The sequence below is a fragment of the Alternaria ventricosa genome (assembly GCF_023758065.1).
Source record: "Alternaria ventricosa strain BMP 2768 chromosome Unknown scaffold_19, whole genome shotgun sequence".
In the NCBI taxonomy this organism is placed as follows: domain Eukaryota; kingdom Fungi; phylum Ascomycota; class Dothideomycetes; order Pleosporales; family Pleosporaceae; genus Alternaria; species Alternaria ventricosa.
In genome coordinates, this window is record NW_026055699.1 from 523632 (window position 1) to 540945 (window position 17314).

At 52.2% G+C, this 17314-nt stretch overlaps 5 protein-coding genes across 5 annotated transcripts; all 5 read right to left on the bottom strand.

The window, feature by feature from the left end:
- Positions 1-2897: 2897 nt before the first annotated feature.
- J4E93_009115 (uncharacterized protein) lies at positions 2898-3749 on the bottom strand (the record flags this gene model as incomplete). Its single annotated transcript, XM_049347009.1, has 2 exons — positions 2898-3023; positions 3408-3749. 2 exons carry the CDS (start codon positions 3747-3749, stop codon positions 2898-2900), a joined length of 468 nt encoding a protein of 155 aa, XP_049195964.1.
- Positions 3750-4090: 341 nt separating this feature from the next.
- Positions 4091-4880, bottom strand: J4E93_009116 (uncharacterized protein; the record flags this gene model as incomplete). The annotated part of the gene is made up of 2 exons (XM_049347010.1): positions 4091-4700; positions 4873-4880. The coding sequence occupies 2 exons, from the start codon at positions 4878-4880 to the stop codon at positions 4091-4093; spliced, it is 618 nt and encodes a 205-aa protein (XP_049195965.1).
- Positions 4881-5039: 159 nt separating this feature from the next.
- J4E93_009117 (uncharacterized protein) lies at positions 5040-6946 on the bottom strand (the record flags this gene model as incomplete). The annotated part of the gene is made up of 2 exons (XM_049347011.1): positions 5040-6643; positions 6748-6946. 2 exons carry the CDS (start codon positions 6944-6946, stop codon positions 5040-5042), a joined length of 1803 nt encoding a protein of 600 aa, XP_049195966.1.
- Positions 6947-10462: 3516 nt separating this feature from the next.
- J4E93_009118 (uncharacterized protein) lies at positions 10463-11917 on the bottom strand (the record flags this gene model as incomplete). Its single annotated transcript, XM_049347012.1, has 1 exon — positions 10463-11917. One exon carries the CDS (start codon positions 11915-11917, stop codon positions 10463-10465), a length of 1455 nt encoding a protein of 484 aa, XP_049195967.1.
- Positions 11918-14758: 2841 nt separating this feature from the next.
- Positions 14759-17190, bottom strand: J4E93_009119 (uncharacterized protein; the record flags this gene model as incomplete). Its single annotated transcript, XM_049347013.1, has 4 exons — positions 14759-15179; positions 15683-16429; positions 16481-16892; positions 16947-17190. The coding sequence occupies 4 exons, from the start codon at positions 17188-17190 to the stop codon at positions 14759-14761; spliced, it is 1824 nt and encodes a 607-aa protein (XP_049195968.1).
- Between the last annotated feature and the right edge of the window lie 124 nt (positions 17191-17314).

Below are 17314 nucleotides of genomic sequence, written 5' to 3' on the forward strand. Positions count from 1 at the left end.
GACGGTCTATTATGGCGAGAAACCGGTGAAGAAGCCGCGTCATCGACTAGGATCAGTGGTGTACCAAGGTGTTTGTCTAGTTGTACAATGAGGCGGGAAGGTGAACAGGTGGGTGAGATTATTTGGAGGAGCAAACTTTGTGGAACCGTCGAAGCGATTCGCTATGATTGCATATCCTGCATACGAGACCCGCGTAAGAATGCACGATAGATAAATAGTGTCTGGTACGTCACTTGTAGGATCCGAGCTGGTTGAAGTCGCCTAACATGTGCGGTATTTACGTCAAAAGATGATTTTCTCATGCCTAGAGTATATGTCGCTATTGACCAGCACTAACACGTTGCAAGGCTCTTCCAATCTCAACACAAAAGCTTCTTCCGTTATTCCTCTCCACAATATTCGTACGAATCTCTTGCCTCTATCATATGCCTCTTAGGTCACCTCGTCCATCTGCTTCACCGTACGCCGCCTCGGTTGCTACCTCTCGAGCAGCGCGCTCTGCTCTTTCCCTCTCTCTGGCCACCACTCCTTTATGAACATTCTCCCAAAAGTCTACTCGATTCTTTTCCCGAACTTTCTGCGCTGCCCACCCCTCCAAGCTGCGTAACTGTGATAGCAATGCTTCTTCCCTCGTCGATCCCCTGTGTGGCGCCCCAAATGGCAATGGCAATAATCTCAAGGGGTCTGTGGTTGATCTAGCAGCAAGGATAGCCAAATATCCGTTGGGACCGGTATCGTTGTAGCTTGGATAGACAAGGATGGATGGCTTGAATTCATCACCGAAGAGGCTATCAGCTAGCATCTTCACATAGCTAAGAGTGCGGTGATGGGCTTCGGTTACGTGTTTGGCCATGACTGTGGAGTTCACTTCCATAGTGGCTTGGAGTTTGGGTGAGTTAGCTAAGAGAAGGCAAAGTACGACCCTTACATACGTGACTGGATGCGACGGTTTGCTCTACATGGCGGCAAATGCAAACCAAACGTACAGAACAACCTCCAATATTCCAGCGGCGTAGAAGCCTGCAGATATTGAAGACGAATTTGCGACAGAAAAAGACGTTAGGAGGATGAGAGTCAAAAGCACGGCCTATCCACCGCCTGCTCTATCATAGCGTGTTGGTGTTGCGTTGCACAAACGCCCAACAAGGAGTACTCCACCCTTGTGGCGCGCGCGCAAACGCTCAATCTTTGTTTCCAACCACTTCTCTGCTCTTCTCCTACTCTCTTCCTCGAATTTGGTGCTGCATTTTCCGATCTCATTGACATGATGACGCCGGTAGTAGTTATCGTAGCAGCTGCATTACTGGTTGCGCTCATTATACAGTATCTTTGTCACCGACCAAGATGCCGCCTCGTAAGTTCGGTTTGTCACCCACACGTCCTTACAACGCTGAATTTATGAAGGAAGACCAAGCTATTAGTGACCGCCATGGCTGTCTTCCAGCCCCAAGACTGAAGAACCAAAGGCCATTTGGTATCGATCGACTCGAGCAGATCTTCCGAGCAGAGTCTGAATCATGATTGATGGAGCTGTTCTTGTCCCATTTTCGGCAAACGGGGGCTACACTAGAGTATAGGTTTCTGGGAACGGTGTCGTATGGAACGATCGAGCCGGCTAATCTGGAGGCTATCTTGTCCACCAATTGTAAAGGTAAAGATCGTGACCGTTGCAATCGTTGGTGTTTCGAAAGGCTAACTCGCAGATAGACTTTGGTCTTGGGCCTCGGCGACCTATTCTGTTCCCGGTGTTTGGCGATGGTATCTTCACGCAGGAGGGTGCTGACTGGAAAGATTCACGGAACATGCTGCGACCGCAATTACAACACAAGCATTATGAGAACCTTGACATATTTCGAGATGCTACCGATGATCTCATTCGACTGGTTCGTGAAAGCGATGGCATCGTTGATCTGCAACCGCTCTTCTTCCGCTTGACTCTCGACACTACGACAGCCTTCTTGTTTGGCGAGTCAACTCGGAGCCTCATAAGCCCGGAGGTTGTTGGAGAGCGGAGTTTCGCCGATGCTTTCAATACCGCCCAGCAGTGGGCCGTGAAAAGGTATCGACTCCAGGACCTGTTCTGGATCATGGATGGTAGAGGGTTCCGACAAGCCTGCCGGGATGTTCACGACTTCGGTGACAAAATCATCGATCGCAATCTTTCGTCGAACCGATGCGAACCAGATGCTGGCGGTAAACATGTATTTCTAGATGGTGTTGCGCAGCATACGTCGAATCGGGCTGCATTAAGAGGTCAGATCATAAACCTTCTAGTCGCTGGAAGAGATACCACCGCCTGCCTTCTTTCCTGGACATTGTGAGTCGCGATCCCGGCCATGGCAGACAGCCCACTAACGCGAACAGCTTCTTACTCGTACGCCATCCAAACGTGATGAAGAAGTTACGTGAGGAGATCGGCTCGGTCTGTGTCGCAGACTCGGAACTTAGCCGCGATAGGTTGAGGAAGATGCCGTATCTGCAAAATGTTCTCAAAGAAAGTAGGTTTTAACCTCAAATTCTTCTCTCAGACGAGATGCTTATCTTAAGGCCAGCACTACGACTATACCCCTCTGTACCGGTCAATACCCGCACAACCATAAGAACTACTGTACTTCCCACGGGTGGTGGTCCAGACCGCAAATCACCAGTTCTCATACCCAAAGGTAGCGCGGTAGCCTTTAGCGTGTATACAATGCATCGCCGACCCGACCTATATGGTATGGATGCAGAGCTGTTTCGACCAGAGAGGTGGGATGAAGACATGCCTCTGCAGCATGATGCAACGAATGCGAAATGGGGATATCTTCCCTTCCACGGTGGACCGCGGACCTGTCTAGGCAGTAAGTACCGACGCTGGCTGTGCAACTGGATACGACGCTAATCTGATGCGCGTCTTTCTAGTGGACTTCGCGCTCACGGAAGCTGGGTACATCATCGTGCGACTTCTCCAGAGCTTTGCGAGTATCAAACTTCCCAAAGGAGAGGCCGTTGAGCTGGTGGGCGTGGAGAAGCAAGATACGACACTGGTCATATCGATTAAAGGCGGCTGCAAAGTTGAGATCAGTCAGTAGTCAGGCGCATTGATGACAGGGTTTCTGGTCATGAGATGTGATGGAGATGGCGAAATCGCAGGTGCACATGTGCCTTCAATCTGATTAGCGCGCGGCGCTAGTGAGGACCCTGACTTCTCGACCAGCGGTATTTTGCACCACATCGATCAAATATGACATCTATTGCTCAACCATGCCTCTACGTTTCTCTATCTACCAAGGCTTCTGTGGAATAAATTCTACCCCAATTTCTCTGCCGATATCTTCCATCGTCAAAGCTTCTCCTGCAGCTGAGACCAACCCTGTTCCGCTCTCCGCTCTCCTTCTAGCTTCTTCATACGCTGCTTCGCAACTCACCAGATTCTTCCTCTTCCGTTCGTTTTCTTCCACATCATCTCTTTCCTTGTCGCTTACGATCACGTCGAGTCTCCAGGACGCGATTTCCTCAAGCCTCTTCCGCACGGCTTCTAGAACACCAATCCGAGTTTTGGCTGTTTCGACCTGCGTGAGTACTCGTCTCTTGATACTGCCCGAAGACTCTGCTTTTGACTCTACTACAGCGGCACGATACCGGTAAGAATCCCTTTCAGTGCTCAAGCCGTGGGAAAGGTACAGTTTGCCATTTGGATAGACGGAGTCGATAAGCTTGGTCACGACGTAGAAGGTCTGGAATTCGAGGTCTGTGATGCTACTGGACATCGGTGCCGATCTCGGTTGTTAGATAGCGTAGGTGCTGGAATTTCAGCATGTGGATGCGTGTCGTTATATAATAAGAGCACCATAAGTTTGACTAGCTGATCAGTGAACAAACTTAGCATTACTCAGCCGACTTGATTTCAGTCTCATGATAGTCGCACAGGCGTTTGTAGCAGAACAGCATCTCCCATATGTTACATACTACGAACTATGGTACTGCGATAACCCAGAGGCGACCTAGAGACGACGAGCTAACTACACCTCCCGCATTACGTGCGACTCGTACGCAAGCAGATACTTGATAATAAGAGAAGTATCACATCTATAAGCACTTCTGTAACACACTAGGAAGTCTGCGCATCACCCCGACCGCCCCCTGTACCTTCCTTCAACTCTCTATCCTCTCGCTTCGCTCTTGCCTTCACTCGAACTGGTGAAGAGTCCTCGCCTGACTTTGGAACATCCTTGTCTTGTTCCAAGTGCTTGCTTTTGTCAGAACCGTCCGCCTCACCCTTCTCTACAGACTGGTCAGTGTCCAACCGGGGCTTCTTATCAACACCTCTTCCACCCGTCACTTTCCCCTTTCTCTTCCCCCCCTCATCTTCCTCTTCACTAGATGGTTCCATAGCATCAAGTTCAGCATCAAGTTCAGCATCCCTAGCCCGCTGTTCCGCCTCGATCTGCTCAAAGTTGTCGTGCACGTAATCCTCAAGATCTCCTAAAAGCGTGTCTAGTGCACCGAGGCGTTTCCTCGCATTGCCGCTAGCCATGATGATTTCCTTCATCACCTTGCCTTCATACTTGGCTACCCCGGCGTGGTAGCTGAGGACCTTGCCGGCTAGGTTCTTTTCACGGGCGACGTACAATCTGTGCCCTGGGAACACTTGGCGGATAAGTTTGGCGATGAAGTAGAAGGTGTTGTACTCTGCGGCTGTGATAGGCATGCCCGCTGATCTTGAACTCGTGGGATCTTTAACTCGTGGGATCTTTGTAGATTTCCGAAAAAGGGCGGGTGTGTGAGTTCAACCTGATGATCATGCGAGTGCACAGATGTAGATATATATTAGTACAAGAGAACAAGTTTGCTTCCCTAACCAGCTACCAGAATCAGCGAGACTGTGCCTACAGTGTCATATCAGCAGACACCAAAAGCCATGAATAAGAATATCTCCATTCATCAAAGAACTAGACATGAACTCCATTCCTATGCAACAAACGCCATGCTATGCAACATTGAAATGTACATATCAACATAACCAACATGCCTTCGTATCCGTTATATTCTCCATATCTTCACGTCCCCCAATCATCCCATTCGCCGTTTTTCCGCGGCCGTTCCCGACTCGTGCTTTTCTTCGCTTTTGGTGCTGGGTCTAGGAACCCATCTGGTATATCGTTCCAGTTTTGCGTTCCTTTCGGGGGTGCAGTTACGGTCTGCGCTTTTCGTGCTTTTCGTTGGTCTACCGCTTGCTCGTCGCTCGAGACCTCGTAATCGTCGTCTTCGTCTTCGGATATGTAATTGTATTGGTCGAACTTCCGTCTGTCGATGGTTTGGAGCTGTACATCACCATCGGCGTACATGCCGCGCTCTCTTCCTAGTATTTGGTCGGCTTTGTTCGGACTTCTTCGTCCGTCGATTGGGCCTTTGGCGATGCCGTTCGAGGTGGTGAGGTATTGAGTCGGCTCGCCTTGACGAGTGGGTGCTTGCCACTCTGGTCGTCTTGTGGCTCGTGGTGGAGGCTGATTGTATTGACCTGGCATCCAACCATCTGGGCCGCGAGTGGGACGTCTGAACTCTGCTTCCGTAGGAGTATCCACACCCCAACCGGCAGCACGCTCACGCTGCTTTTGTATCTGCTCTTCCCTTTCTCTTTCACGCTTTATCCGCTCCCGAGCTGCCAGCCACTTCGGACTGGGCTCCCACGACCATCCGTCTCCAGTTGTGGTCACCAGTGGCACGAACCACTTCAGCGGCGAAGGCCCAAAAACATGTCCAATGTTGCGCTTCCAGCCCAGATCGAATGCGTTCGGTAGCATCTCATTGTCGCGCTCGTCGAGGTAGCTGTCGTAACGGTCTTGGTTCTGCTGGCGTTCTCGGTATTCGTAGGATTGGTAGTGCGGGTGGGAGTAGCCGTTCGCGTGGCCGGGGACGGGAGAACGCGATGTGGAGCGCGAAGGCTGCTCACCCTCTTCGGGTCTGGTCACTCCCGGGAGAGCGTTCGCGTGGATCTCGCGCAATTGGTCGCCGACGCTCAACCGACCATTTGCTTGCGCCTCAACGTAGTTTCGGTCGTTGAGCTGGTGCTTCATCGTGCTCCGGAGTGGTGAAAGGTAGCGCGTCTTCTCCAAGCTCTCGATCGTAGTCTGACCCCTGACTGTGAGCCACAGATGCCACGCAGTGAAGCCTGTTATGACGATTCCAATGATACCGGATAGAACAGCGAGCAAGACGTAGTTGACGGGCATGAACGATTCCGTGTATTGTCCGTCGCTCAGGATTTCGCTCCAGACCCAGGTCGCAGATGTTGCAAAACACACCCAGCAAAAGAAGGAGAGATATGTCAGGAAGAGGACGAAGGCTTTGTAGTTGCGCAGGCCAACGCAAGTCGCGAGCCATGGGCAGTGGTGGTCCATCTTCAAGACGCAGCGCTTGCACGTGGAGCAGTGGTGGGAGCGGTCGGGCTTCTTGGACTGGCACTTGTTGCAGAAGCGCAGTTCACCGGTCGATGCCTTGACCGTGAAGGACGTGTACTGCATCTCTCCTCCTTCTTGTGACGGCAGGTGGCTGTAGCCATTCTTGATATTGAGCGGCGATCCGGGGTCGGTGAATACGGCGGTCGTGTAGCTCCAGTTGAGCATGAGATAGAGGAAGACGCCGAGGGCAGACGAGAACTTTCCTGTTCGACGTGTCAGTAGTCGCGTTCTGGGTGTTTGTTCAAAGTGCTCTCATTGGACATGGGACAGATATGCATTGGTTGTATTGTACAGAAGGGAGACGCACCCGTCCAAACATTTTTCGACGGGACAAAGCCGATGCCAGCCTGCACCCACACAGCCCACGACGTCAGGCCGTAGACGAAGAGCAGCGGGAAGTAGGTGACGGCGGTGCAGCAGTACCGCTCCACCTTCCTGGCCCAGCCGCGGCGGCGCATGGTTCGCGAGGGAGAAGTCGGGGGAGAGGGCGAGCCCAGCGTGGCCATGTCTATGGGCTGGCTGAGTGGGCGGGCATGTGGTGCGGTGGATTGCGAGGGGATGTTTGTGCCTGGGGTCACCCCGTGGACGGCGCAGATCGAGGACGGGCGGCCTGGAGAAGGGGAGGCTGCGGAGGACAAGCAGCCGGCGCACGACTAGTTTCAGGGTGCAGCGGCGCACAGCATGACACAAACTAGCAAGCAGCGGACTTGGAGATGGAATAGGCAGTGCTATACTGTAAAACAAAGTCGCGCAACGGTCACGGGGTGTCGTCGTCCAATTCGTCGTCTACTTGTTGTCAATATCTAGTCGTCGTCAATGTTGTAAGCGTCGGCGTCGTAATCGGTGGTTGAGTGAGGCGCATGATGGTAGCGCAGAGGGTAGCGTGTCCCGGAGTACGCAGCTCAGATCGACTCGGCACGCCGACCACGTGACGCCGTTGTTGGGACCGCCAACGCGGATACGGTACGTATGCATATCATAAAACAAAAAGTCGGCCGCAAGCACGACCGGACAGGTGGCAGGTCAGACGCGCCTTTCAATTTTGGGGTACTTCCAATTCGAGGCCTGGGTGCTGTCGCCCGTTTCAACTGCGCCGTCGCACACTCAGCCTGCGACGGCCGCGTCGTCTGCAAGCTATATCCACCCGGGCGAGCGTAAAATAACGGCAATCCCGGGTGCATGCGCGATAATCTAAGGTAGCCTGATACATGGTTACAAGACGCAATGTCGGTGCCACACCCCGGCATGCTCCCGTATTGCTCCCGCCGCAACCTGCGACATTTAGACATGGCCCTCGCCCAGCGCCATCTGCTTCGGTCCTGCCACACAACGTCCTAATGCCTACTTTGTTCTTGCGATAGCGTGCCCCCACCTCCTCGACTTCGCGGACATGTCTAGCTACTCTCCTTCAACAGCAACAACTTTTGGCCCATTACCTTAGCTAGACATGCTTGCCTCCAGGAAGCGGCCCACGCCGCTGCTGCTGCTCTTCGTCCTCGTCCTCATCGGAATATGGTACCACAGCAGAGACACTGACCGCATATACCTGCAATGGATGTCCTCGATTGAGTCGCGCCCTGCAAAGATACCCTCCAACAAAACTTTAGGCTTCGGCGCCGTCGTAGTCGTGTCCAAGGACGGCTCCTCGCGCCGCAAGCCACTCCTGCAAGCCGCCAACGTCACCGACATCGACCTTACCATCCCGACCCAGCCAGAATGGACAGAGGGCGACGTCCAGCGCTTCATCAACGGTCAAGAGAAAGCCCAGAAGGGATCGATACTAGCGTGGTTAGGGCACCACAACGCGCTGCGTTGGTAAGTTATATCTACGCCGGCATGCCACCCGTCTTGGCATGCATCCAGCCGTATCGAGCTGCTGCTGATTCGCTATGGTTTAGGTTCCTAGATTCAGGCCTCGAGACAGCTCTCATCCTCGAAGACGACGTCGATTGGGACATCCGCCTGCGCAGCGTCCAGATACCCCTTGCGGCAAGCGCTGCCCGCCAGCTCCTTCCTCCACCACGCGCTCAACACCCGGGCGTCAACGCCGCTAGTAACCACACACAATACTGGGGCGACCAAGATGCCTGGGACTTGCTCTATCTCGGCCATTGCGGCGACTACTTTGATATTGTCACAGAGGACGGCCCAAAGACTGACCGCCAGTCCTTCAACCTGAGCGCTATGCCACACATCCTATGGCAAGACCCTACGCTCCCATCGTGGATTAACCTGCACCCATTTACGCAAGACCTATTCCGCCTTTTAGGCATGCCCGAGAAAACGCGCGTCATGCACCGAGCCAAATTCCCCCTCTGCTCCTTCGGATACGCCGTCACACGCCGCGCAGCCGAACGTCTCCTCAACGATCTCGCTCCGCCGAAACTGAAGAAGTCGGGACCCCGCGCATTCGACGTCGCCCTTCTCCACGCCTGCAACAAGGGAGAGAATACGCCATCGCCCACGCCAGAGTGGCAGAAAGCCAACCCTCGAAATCGAAGCAAATACCCGAGCCCCGGGCTACGGTGCTGGACACTGAACTCCGAGCTGTTCCACCACATGCCAGGAAAAAGCGAGATTGATTCGATCGGAGAGAAACTCGGCGAAGAACATAGCCTGCCGCCAGTAGATCTGGCAGCCCAAGCGCAGGTCGTATACCGAAACGAGACCACAAACATCGACTGCGGATTCTGGAACGGCGCCTTCGCATTCGACGAGGACGATGCCGAACGGCTACATTTCTTACAAGAAAAAGTCGGAAGACAGGGCAACTGCCTCAAGGAAGGCAAAGACCGAGACGAGATCACATACCCGCCTCAAAAAGCGATGTATTGAGAACCCCTCACCACAGCATCACATGTCACCTTCCATGTACATATTAGATTTCACGACGAGCACATCTTAACAGGATACCCGGCGTTATAGACCCCACGGGATTTACGGGCGTTACACTGGAGCAAGAAGTAGGATTTCATCGGCTACATGAAGCCTCTGGACAAGGCGCAACATGATCTTTCTGGATTTTCTTCTCTCTACACTTCTTAGGGCCATATACCATAGCGGCGATTTCATCTACCAAGGCGTATGTATGCGAGAGCGTGGTTTGATGACCACCTTTTTGTCACAGTTTACGATAGCTTCTATCGACGTTACTTTGAGCGCTTCATGAAACAAATTTACATTGTCTTTTCTCATGCTTCTTTGCCTAATGACGTACACATGTTCTCCCCTCAGAACTCCAAGGCAACGACCACAAAAAGTATCACCGCTCATTCGGCTCACGGCAGCACAACACCAACGATCGCAATACTAATCTTCTCCACTTGCAACAGGTGGGGCCGTACTCAACCACCGCGCAATCACCGACGTCACAGCGAAACCACACCAACACAATCAGTGATCAACCACCAAACTCCCCGATGACCAAGAAAACTTTTCCCATCTTTTTCCCACTCCCTCTTCACCGTAAAATAAGCACGGCAAATCCATCCATCCATCCATCCATCCATCCAACCTGTGCTCAACGCGTCGGTTGACTTTCGCCGTACCTGTCGATCTGTCCAGCTCGTTTCGGACAACGGACAAAGCAAGCCTTATTCTAGTCCCGAAGTGACATGTAGATCCTTGCCCGCGTTCTGGGACAGCGATGTGTATGGTGTGTCTAGGCGTGAAACAAGCTTTATTAGGGCCGATGGCCACGTGTTTGTGATAGGGGAGGGAGAGGGGGAGATTTGAGGGGGGAAGGGTAGACGTTGAGTGAGGGAGGGGACGAGGTTGGGGGTGCAAGGAAGTGAGGAGGGTGTTGGTGATGCGGAGGGTTGGCGTGCGATGTCCGGTAGGGTTCGTACCTTTGTAACTTTGTGGGGTAACAGGTCCAGTTTTGTTGGAGTTTGGGTGACTTACGAAGTGGATCGACTTCGGAACCATGAACGTTGAACGCGTGCGATCCTTTGCACGTCAGGCGTCTACTCTTCATCCGTGGAGTATATTGTAGATTCTGTCTCCGGTTGTTCCAATTCCAGTTACTCAGTCCAATCCTCCTTACTTGGGAATCCATGCTCGTCGAGCCTCATTGTTTCCATGACATTGTCGATCGTATCGCAGTCTTGCTCTCCATATTTGGATCTCTTCCAATCTTGTAGTAAGTCCACTATAGAGTCATATCCAGCCCGTTTCGCCCTAAACAGTGTCCTCCTGTAGACTCGGTTGTGTCGTCCCTGGATGTCAGCTCCTAACGCAAGGAGGTATCTTACCATTCCAAGCTGGCCACCTCCAGCAGCGATCTCAATTGCGCTGCGGTTCCATCTGCGTGTGCGGAGATTGACATTCGCTCCAGCATCAACTAATAAGCTGACTATCTCGAGATCGCTCGTGATAACTGCGTCTTGCAATGGTGTTTCGTCGAGCGAATCCAAGAAATTGACGTCTGCTCCAACTGCTAGCAATTGGCGCACCATAGACACGTCCTTTGTTGCAATCGCCTGGCTCAGAGGTGACCTTGAATGTGTACCATCTGGGTAGTTGTGTCGATGGTTCGGATCGGCGCCTATCCGGACGAGACGGTCGACCCTGTTGCGATCGCCGCGCTCAATAGCTGCTTCGAGTGCATCAGAGAGGCACGACTGTATGAAGTCGTTACCCATAACTAGTCTGACGTCATCTGGGTGCCATCCAGTGTCTATGATTGCATTCTTGAGGTGAATGTTTTCGGTAGATTGAGCGAATACGTATCCAGCAGTTAGCTGTTGTAGGCACTGTTGGGGCTGCTCTTTGGCAGGACCATAATAAGCGAACTTCAAAAACTTCTCGAGGTAGCTAGTCTTACTAGCATGAAGAGCGGCTATGAAAGCGCTTTTGAAATTCTCCCTCCCGTCGACATAAGATTTGGAGTAAGGGTTGAATCCTGCGTCAAAGAGGATGTCGACTATCTTATCGTAGGACTGTTCCACAGCGTGAACAAGCACTGCAACTCCTTTCCGAGTTGTTCCGGCGCCCGGCGTTGCAGCCTTCACGAGCAATGGTCTCGCTAGGTCCATAGTACCCTGAGTGATTGCGTCAAAGAGAAAGTCGGAATCGACCGCTGGATGGCCAGTGAAGATTGTAGAACCTTGGCGACTCAACAAGTCAATCACTGTCTTGTGGCCCCCGAGAATGGCAAACTGTAAGACGTTGAAAGTCTTGTGAGACGAATCTCCGAGGGCTCTTCTGGCATTGATGGAGACTCCAACGTCAAGTAGCATCAATACCAGACACTCGTTCCCATCCCCCGCTGCATAGATTAGAAGGCTTTTGGCAAACCATCTCCAGTTCATGTCTAAATTGGCAATCGACAGCAAGAATTGAAGAAACACAAGATCGTTGACAGTGTTAAAGGCTCTCGCAACGTCGTACAGGTCATCCTTAGGTAGTGTGTGCTTGACGAATGATCGGAAGAACTGGTTGTACTCATGATGGAGAAGCGTGCCTCTGGGCTTCATGTCTAAGTTGTGAAGAATGTTTCTCTCCCTTTCGGGGATGACGCTGGAGAGTTCGTTCTCGCCGTCGAAAATGGCTGCACGCATATATTCGTACAATGATACCGAACACGATGGCGATAACGTGTCTGACATCGGATACAACAACGTGGGAGTCATGCATGTCGCGTTCAAGAGCGTTTCGGTTGGATCTTGACCGATCGCGTCAACCGGAATGGCCGCATTGGAACCAGTGTCTGTTGGTGATGAAACATGGCCATCCTCGCACGCCTGTAGATTTGATTCTCGAGGACTGTCAGGGGAGAGGGCTAGGTCGTTGAGCTGCTCGTGGCGCTTTGCACCTTCGCCCAGCGCTGGGTGGTTGTCTATTGTAGCCGGTGGTGGTGTAGAGATTTCGATGTGCGGTGGCGTTCGAGAACGAGACTGAGGGTACAGTCCTGGTTGATCAGTGAGTAACTGCAAAAGTACAACGCTGGCTTTTCACCTACGCGACTTGCAGAGATCAAAAATCGTCTCACGTTTCCTAAGTCTTTGTCTTTCTATCCTTGCCTGCGGTATCACTACACCGCGCACTTTGACATCGGTCGGGCGGTTCCTTTCGTTCAGGCGACCGAGGATGAAATCCCACTCTTCTTTCCGCACATTCTTCGAAACGCGCCATCTTTTGAAAGATCGTTCGTATTGAGGTTTGCTTTCATCTTGGTAAGCGGGGTATTTCGTGGTGTTGGCTATCGCTCACGTTCGTATAAAGCCTTGCCTGGCCATGGCATGCATGACGTCAGACAGCGGCTTGTCTTGCTCAACGTATAGCGAAAGGACGTCTTTCTTTCGCGACGTCCATTCTGAATCTTCTTCTTCTTGTCTTCTAGGCATCGCTCGAGTCTCTGGCAAAGGCGTAATTGCTGTTGTGGAGTCCAGAGTAAGGCCTTAGAGTGAGTGGTCCTTGGCGATAAGTAAGCGGTAAGCGGTGAAACGCAGGAAAATCATACCTAGGTAGGCAAGACAGCGAAACTCGTGAGACTTATACGCATCGGTATGGAAGACATAAAAAAGAACTGTAATGCCCAAGACAGTAGCTTGCTTGCGATTGTCAGCAAGTTGGAGGCCGACTGTGCGAGGGCGTTTGAGGAAGCAGCAAGGCAGGTAGCACTCCATTGGCCACTTCCAAAATCATCGCAAGCTCACCACAATCTGCTTGCAAGGCTGCGTCTTTCTGGTACAGAGAAACCTGGTGATTGGAGGATGCCACATGTTTCGATGGCACATGCCGGGTTGGCCGCTCGCTTGTACGCAGCCGCCACTGCTCCGAGTAGGTGAAGGCGTCACGCGATTCGGTACAGTCCATCTAATGGGCCGATGTTAAAATCTCTCATGCGATGTGCTTTGGACGTCGTAAAGGTTACGTTGTCTAACAAAGCCCGATGCTTTCAAGACATAGCTCGAACTACACCGTACACAGTAATAGCTCGTCTATCCATGCTAGCTTGAGCCGTTGTTCTTTTGCGGTCAGGCCGTACATACACTAGCTTATCTACACATGCTGGCTCGAGCTTGCATGTGTTCGTTCGTGGTCATGTGCACGCAGGCAGCGGCATGGGCTCGTATATCGATGATTGGCCATGCCTTGGTTCATACTGTGGACGAAACGCAGTGCGCTCCGGCAGGACCCCTTAGTCGAGCAAGCTAAACCAAACATGGCTAAGTCATGAGCAAAGCCTCAGTGGCGCCAACGTGGCTGTCAAAAAAGTACACCTAGGGCCGAGTCCCAGAATTGTGCGCATGCTATGATTGGTCGCAAACAGAATCTTTTTCGAGCACTAGGCTGTTGTGGGCGGCATGCTGCGCTCAAGCGAAGCATGCGCAGTTCATAACAATGACAGAAACATGCAGACCGGTGCCGCGACAGACATCCTTCAGCCTCTTACGTATCTTCATGTAGGACTAGAATTTTGAATTGGTTGGCTGTGGCCGTAATCATCGATTAAGCAGGTGAGCTGTTCATGATATATAACAGTCCTCGCTCGCTGCTATGCCCAAGATCAAGCAGCAGCCGCAATATTTCACTGTTTTGAGATCTGCATACACTTCAAGCAGCGCTCTGTCATTGTCGTTGTCAACAGTTCCGGTTCCTGGAGCATGGCACTCGACACCCAAAGCATCGTTGCCATCATCGCCCTGTTCGTCACATGTCCACCAACTATATGGATTCTCTACAAATTATACATGCGGCGCCGAGCTCGGCGGAACCTTGGTACGTGTATGTTCTCTCATGATATCTCAGCCCACAGCTGATCCGTCTAAGCAACGAGCACCATTCTTCCGATACACACACCTCCCCCAAGCGCACCGACAAGAAGCCAAAACATCTTACTTCGACACCAGCGTTCGCACACGTGGTCGCTACACACAACCATCATGCTCGAAGATATGGCGTCTGCATACCATCATGAGACGAGAGGTACATTGGCACACCATCACGTGTGTACATACAATACCAACTCGATATAGATGTGAGAATCTAGTTCAGCTCGAAGCATCCTCATGTAGATGTGGTCGATCGCTCGATCTTCCAGATAGCGTACTGGAATCCAAACAACCCGGATTATCGAAAGTGGACGCAGACCTTGCCATTATAGTAGACGTCGTGAATGATGGCGAACATGAGGAGGTGCAAGAACTAGGCGATGCCTGCATGGTACGATGTGATGAGACGGGCGTATGTAGACAACACCAATAGCATATCGGTCTCCAGGCTGCACAACACCTTGATGGTGCTCTCTCATATGTGCAAATTTCACGCACGCATTCGCGACCCCTTCTCTGAGCGCTGTTTTCAATCTGTGTTCATGACTCTGCAGGTCGCTTCTTGACAACGGACGGGTTGAGTACCCTCTGGTACCGCGCGAGATCAAAACTCCCATCTTCCAGCTCTTTACTATCCGGGTCTCCAGCCCAACAAAATGTCCGACACTTCTCGCGGACTTTCTTATCGTCATCCAAAGTCGCCTCGCACCAAGTCCAGATGTAAGCACCAGTCTCGTACTCCTGCAAACGCTTGAAGTGGTCTTCCTTCTCTACTTTCCATACCACGCCTGACACATTCTCATCGCCATCGCTAGGTATGAGCGCTGGATATATACTCCACATTCTGACTTTGAAGCCAGAAATGGTTGCAGGTCGTGTGGTAGGGAGTTCTGGGAGGCTCAGGACCGCTTGTAGGACTTCCGGGTCCATGAGTGAGCCGTACAGGAACATGTAGCATGGACTAAAGGGTTGGTCAGGGAGTAATAGAGCATTCGTAGTGCGATCATGCTTTGATTGAGATGGTGGCGCAGATACTTTCAGGTTTATGGCCTTTGAGGCGGGCTTTGGGGCAGATGGAAGAGGAGGTGGGGTTGGAGCAGGCATGCTAGCAGTATCTATAGCACTGTCGCGTTCATGAGAACCCAGATTATCGTCACAGAAAGATGAGTTACGGGCTGTGTGGCATTCAGCGCGTCGAAGAAGGCTGCAGCCTAGCGTCCACGTGCACAGCCTCGGGCATCATCGGCCCCCAGGCCTGTGCCGGGTCCAGCTGCCCCCCGCGGCGCAACAACAAAAGAACGCTATCGCTTCCTCTGAACAACAACCCTCACTCCCTGCGTCCCCGGCTTCGCGCGCGGAACAAAGCTATCAAGATACAGATCAACAGCGTCGCGCCCAGTCTCAAACAGCGCGCACTCAAACCGCCGAAAGAAACTCGCAATGCCGATGTACAAATCCGCATACGCAAGCTGCATGCCCACACAGCTCCTCGTTCCACGTCCAAATGCAATCAGGTACTTTGTTAGCGCCTTTCCATCTGGCGCCTTTGCATCGTTTGCCCAGCGCTCCGGTATGAACGCAAAAGGATCGGGGAAAACACTTGGATCATGAGAGGCGGTGTAATGGTCCATGCTCACGATAGTGCCTACAGGGAGCTGATAGTCTACCTCGGGGGTGTGGTAGACCATGGGTGTTGGTGAGAGGCGAGGGATGCGCTGAGGAGTGCCGTAGCCGAATCGCAGGGCTTCGTTGACCACGCCAGTCAAGTACGGCAACTGCATCAACGCGTCGAGATTCGGGATGTGATTTGCATCTGGAATCGCTGCGTCGAGTTCAGTGCACAGCTTGGCCAGCGTCACAGGATTGGCGAGTAGGTGGTACGAGCATGTCGACAGCGTGTACATTGTTGTTTCGATGCCCGCGCCGATGACGGAGATGGCTTCGTGCTGCAGGCGTTTGGTGGAGAGTTCGCTAGGTGGGAGGTCGGACTCGAGGAGAGCTGTGAAAAGAGATGGGATGGCCATTGTCTTTTCTCCAGAGGCGTGTACGGCTTTGGCGTGCTGAATTTGCGTCTCCATCTCTTTGTTGAAGGTCATGACAGAGCGCATTGGCGGCGACAGGAGCACGACGAGCCAGTCTGGGAGTAGCTTCAGGGATCTGATCATCCATGGGAATTGCGTGATGAAGTGAACAGGGTCGAGAAGATCAACCCTAAAACGTGTTAGTCATGCTACGTGTATGATGCGACATGAGGTGGCATACATGGCGTCGGAGAATTGAGCGCGAAAGTCAGGGTTCAGGATGAAGTCATACGGCTTCTCGAGACAATATCCGACCACGATATCCGAGGTGAACGCACCCCACATGTTATTCAGATTCATCGTCTTCCCGTTGGCGACGAATTCGGAATCGATGCGATTGCAGAGACGATCCATATGACTCTGGACGTGAGGCGAGTACTGAGTAATCTTACGTTTAGAGAAGAAGGGGTTGAGCGCGCTACGACGGAGACGATGAAGACTGTGCTCAGCAGTAGCAAATGAAGACATCTCATTGTTGAAGCGGTGCTCGAGATGCTTGAGCTTGTCCGAGTGGCGAGACTGCGCATACAGGGTATCGTAGAAGGTGGGATCTTGGATGTGTACTTCGTTTGGACTAACACGCACGATAGGCCCTGCAACGAAGTGGTGAGCCAAAAGTATTTGCTTCCTAGACCATGTAGACATACCGTATTTCTCATGCCATTTCTGGTATTCCCACATGAATTGACCACCGGGCGCCTTGAAGCACTCATAGTACGTCTCGACCCATTGCGTCAAAGCAGCAAGTCTAGGACCTGGAACGCTCCGCAGAGGATGGAAGTAGAGACGATAGATGGAAACGTAAAGTACGTATAACGTGAGGAACACGCTAGACACAAGTCCAATCCGCCCGTAGGTCGAGGACACAAGGTTGTGGAAGAGTTGATTCATGGCAGGATTCTGAGGATCTCAACCGCAGCCCGTTCGCGCAGACATATTGTATCAAAGCTTTCGAGCTGTACGAACGTGCACCTGAAGCTGCAGAGTGCTGACTTGAAGCATGCCTGGCAAATTC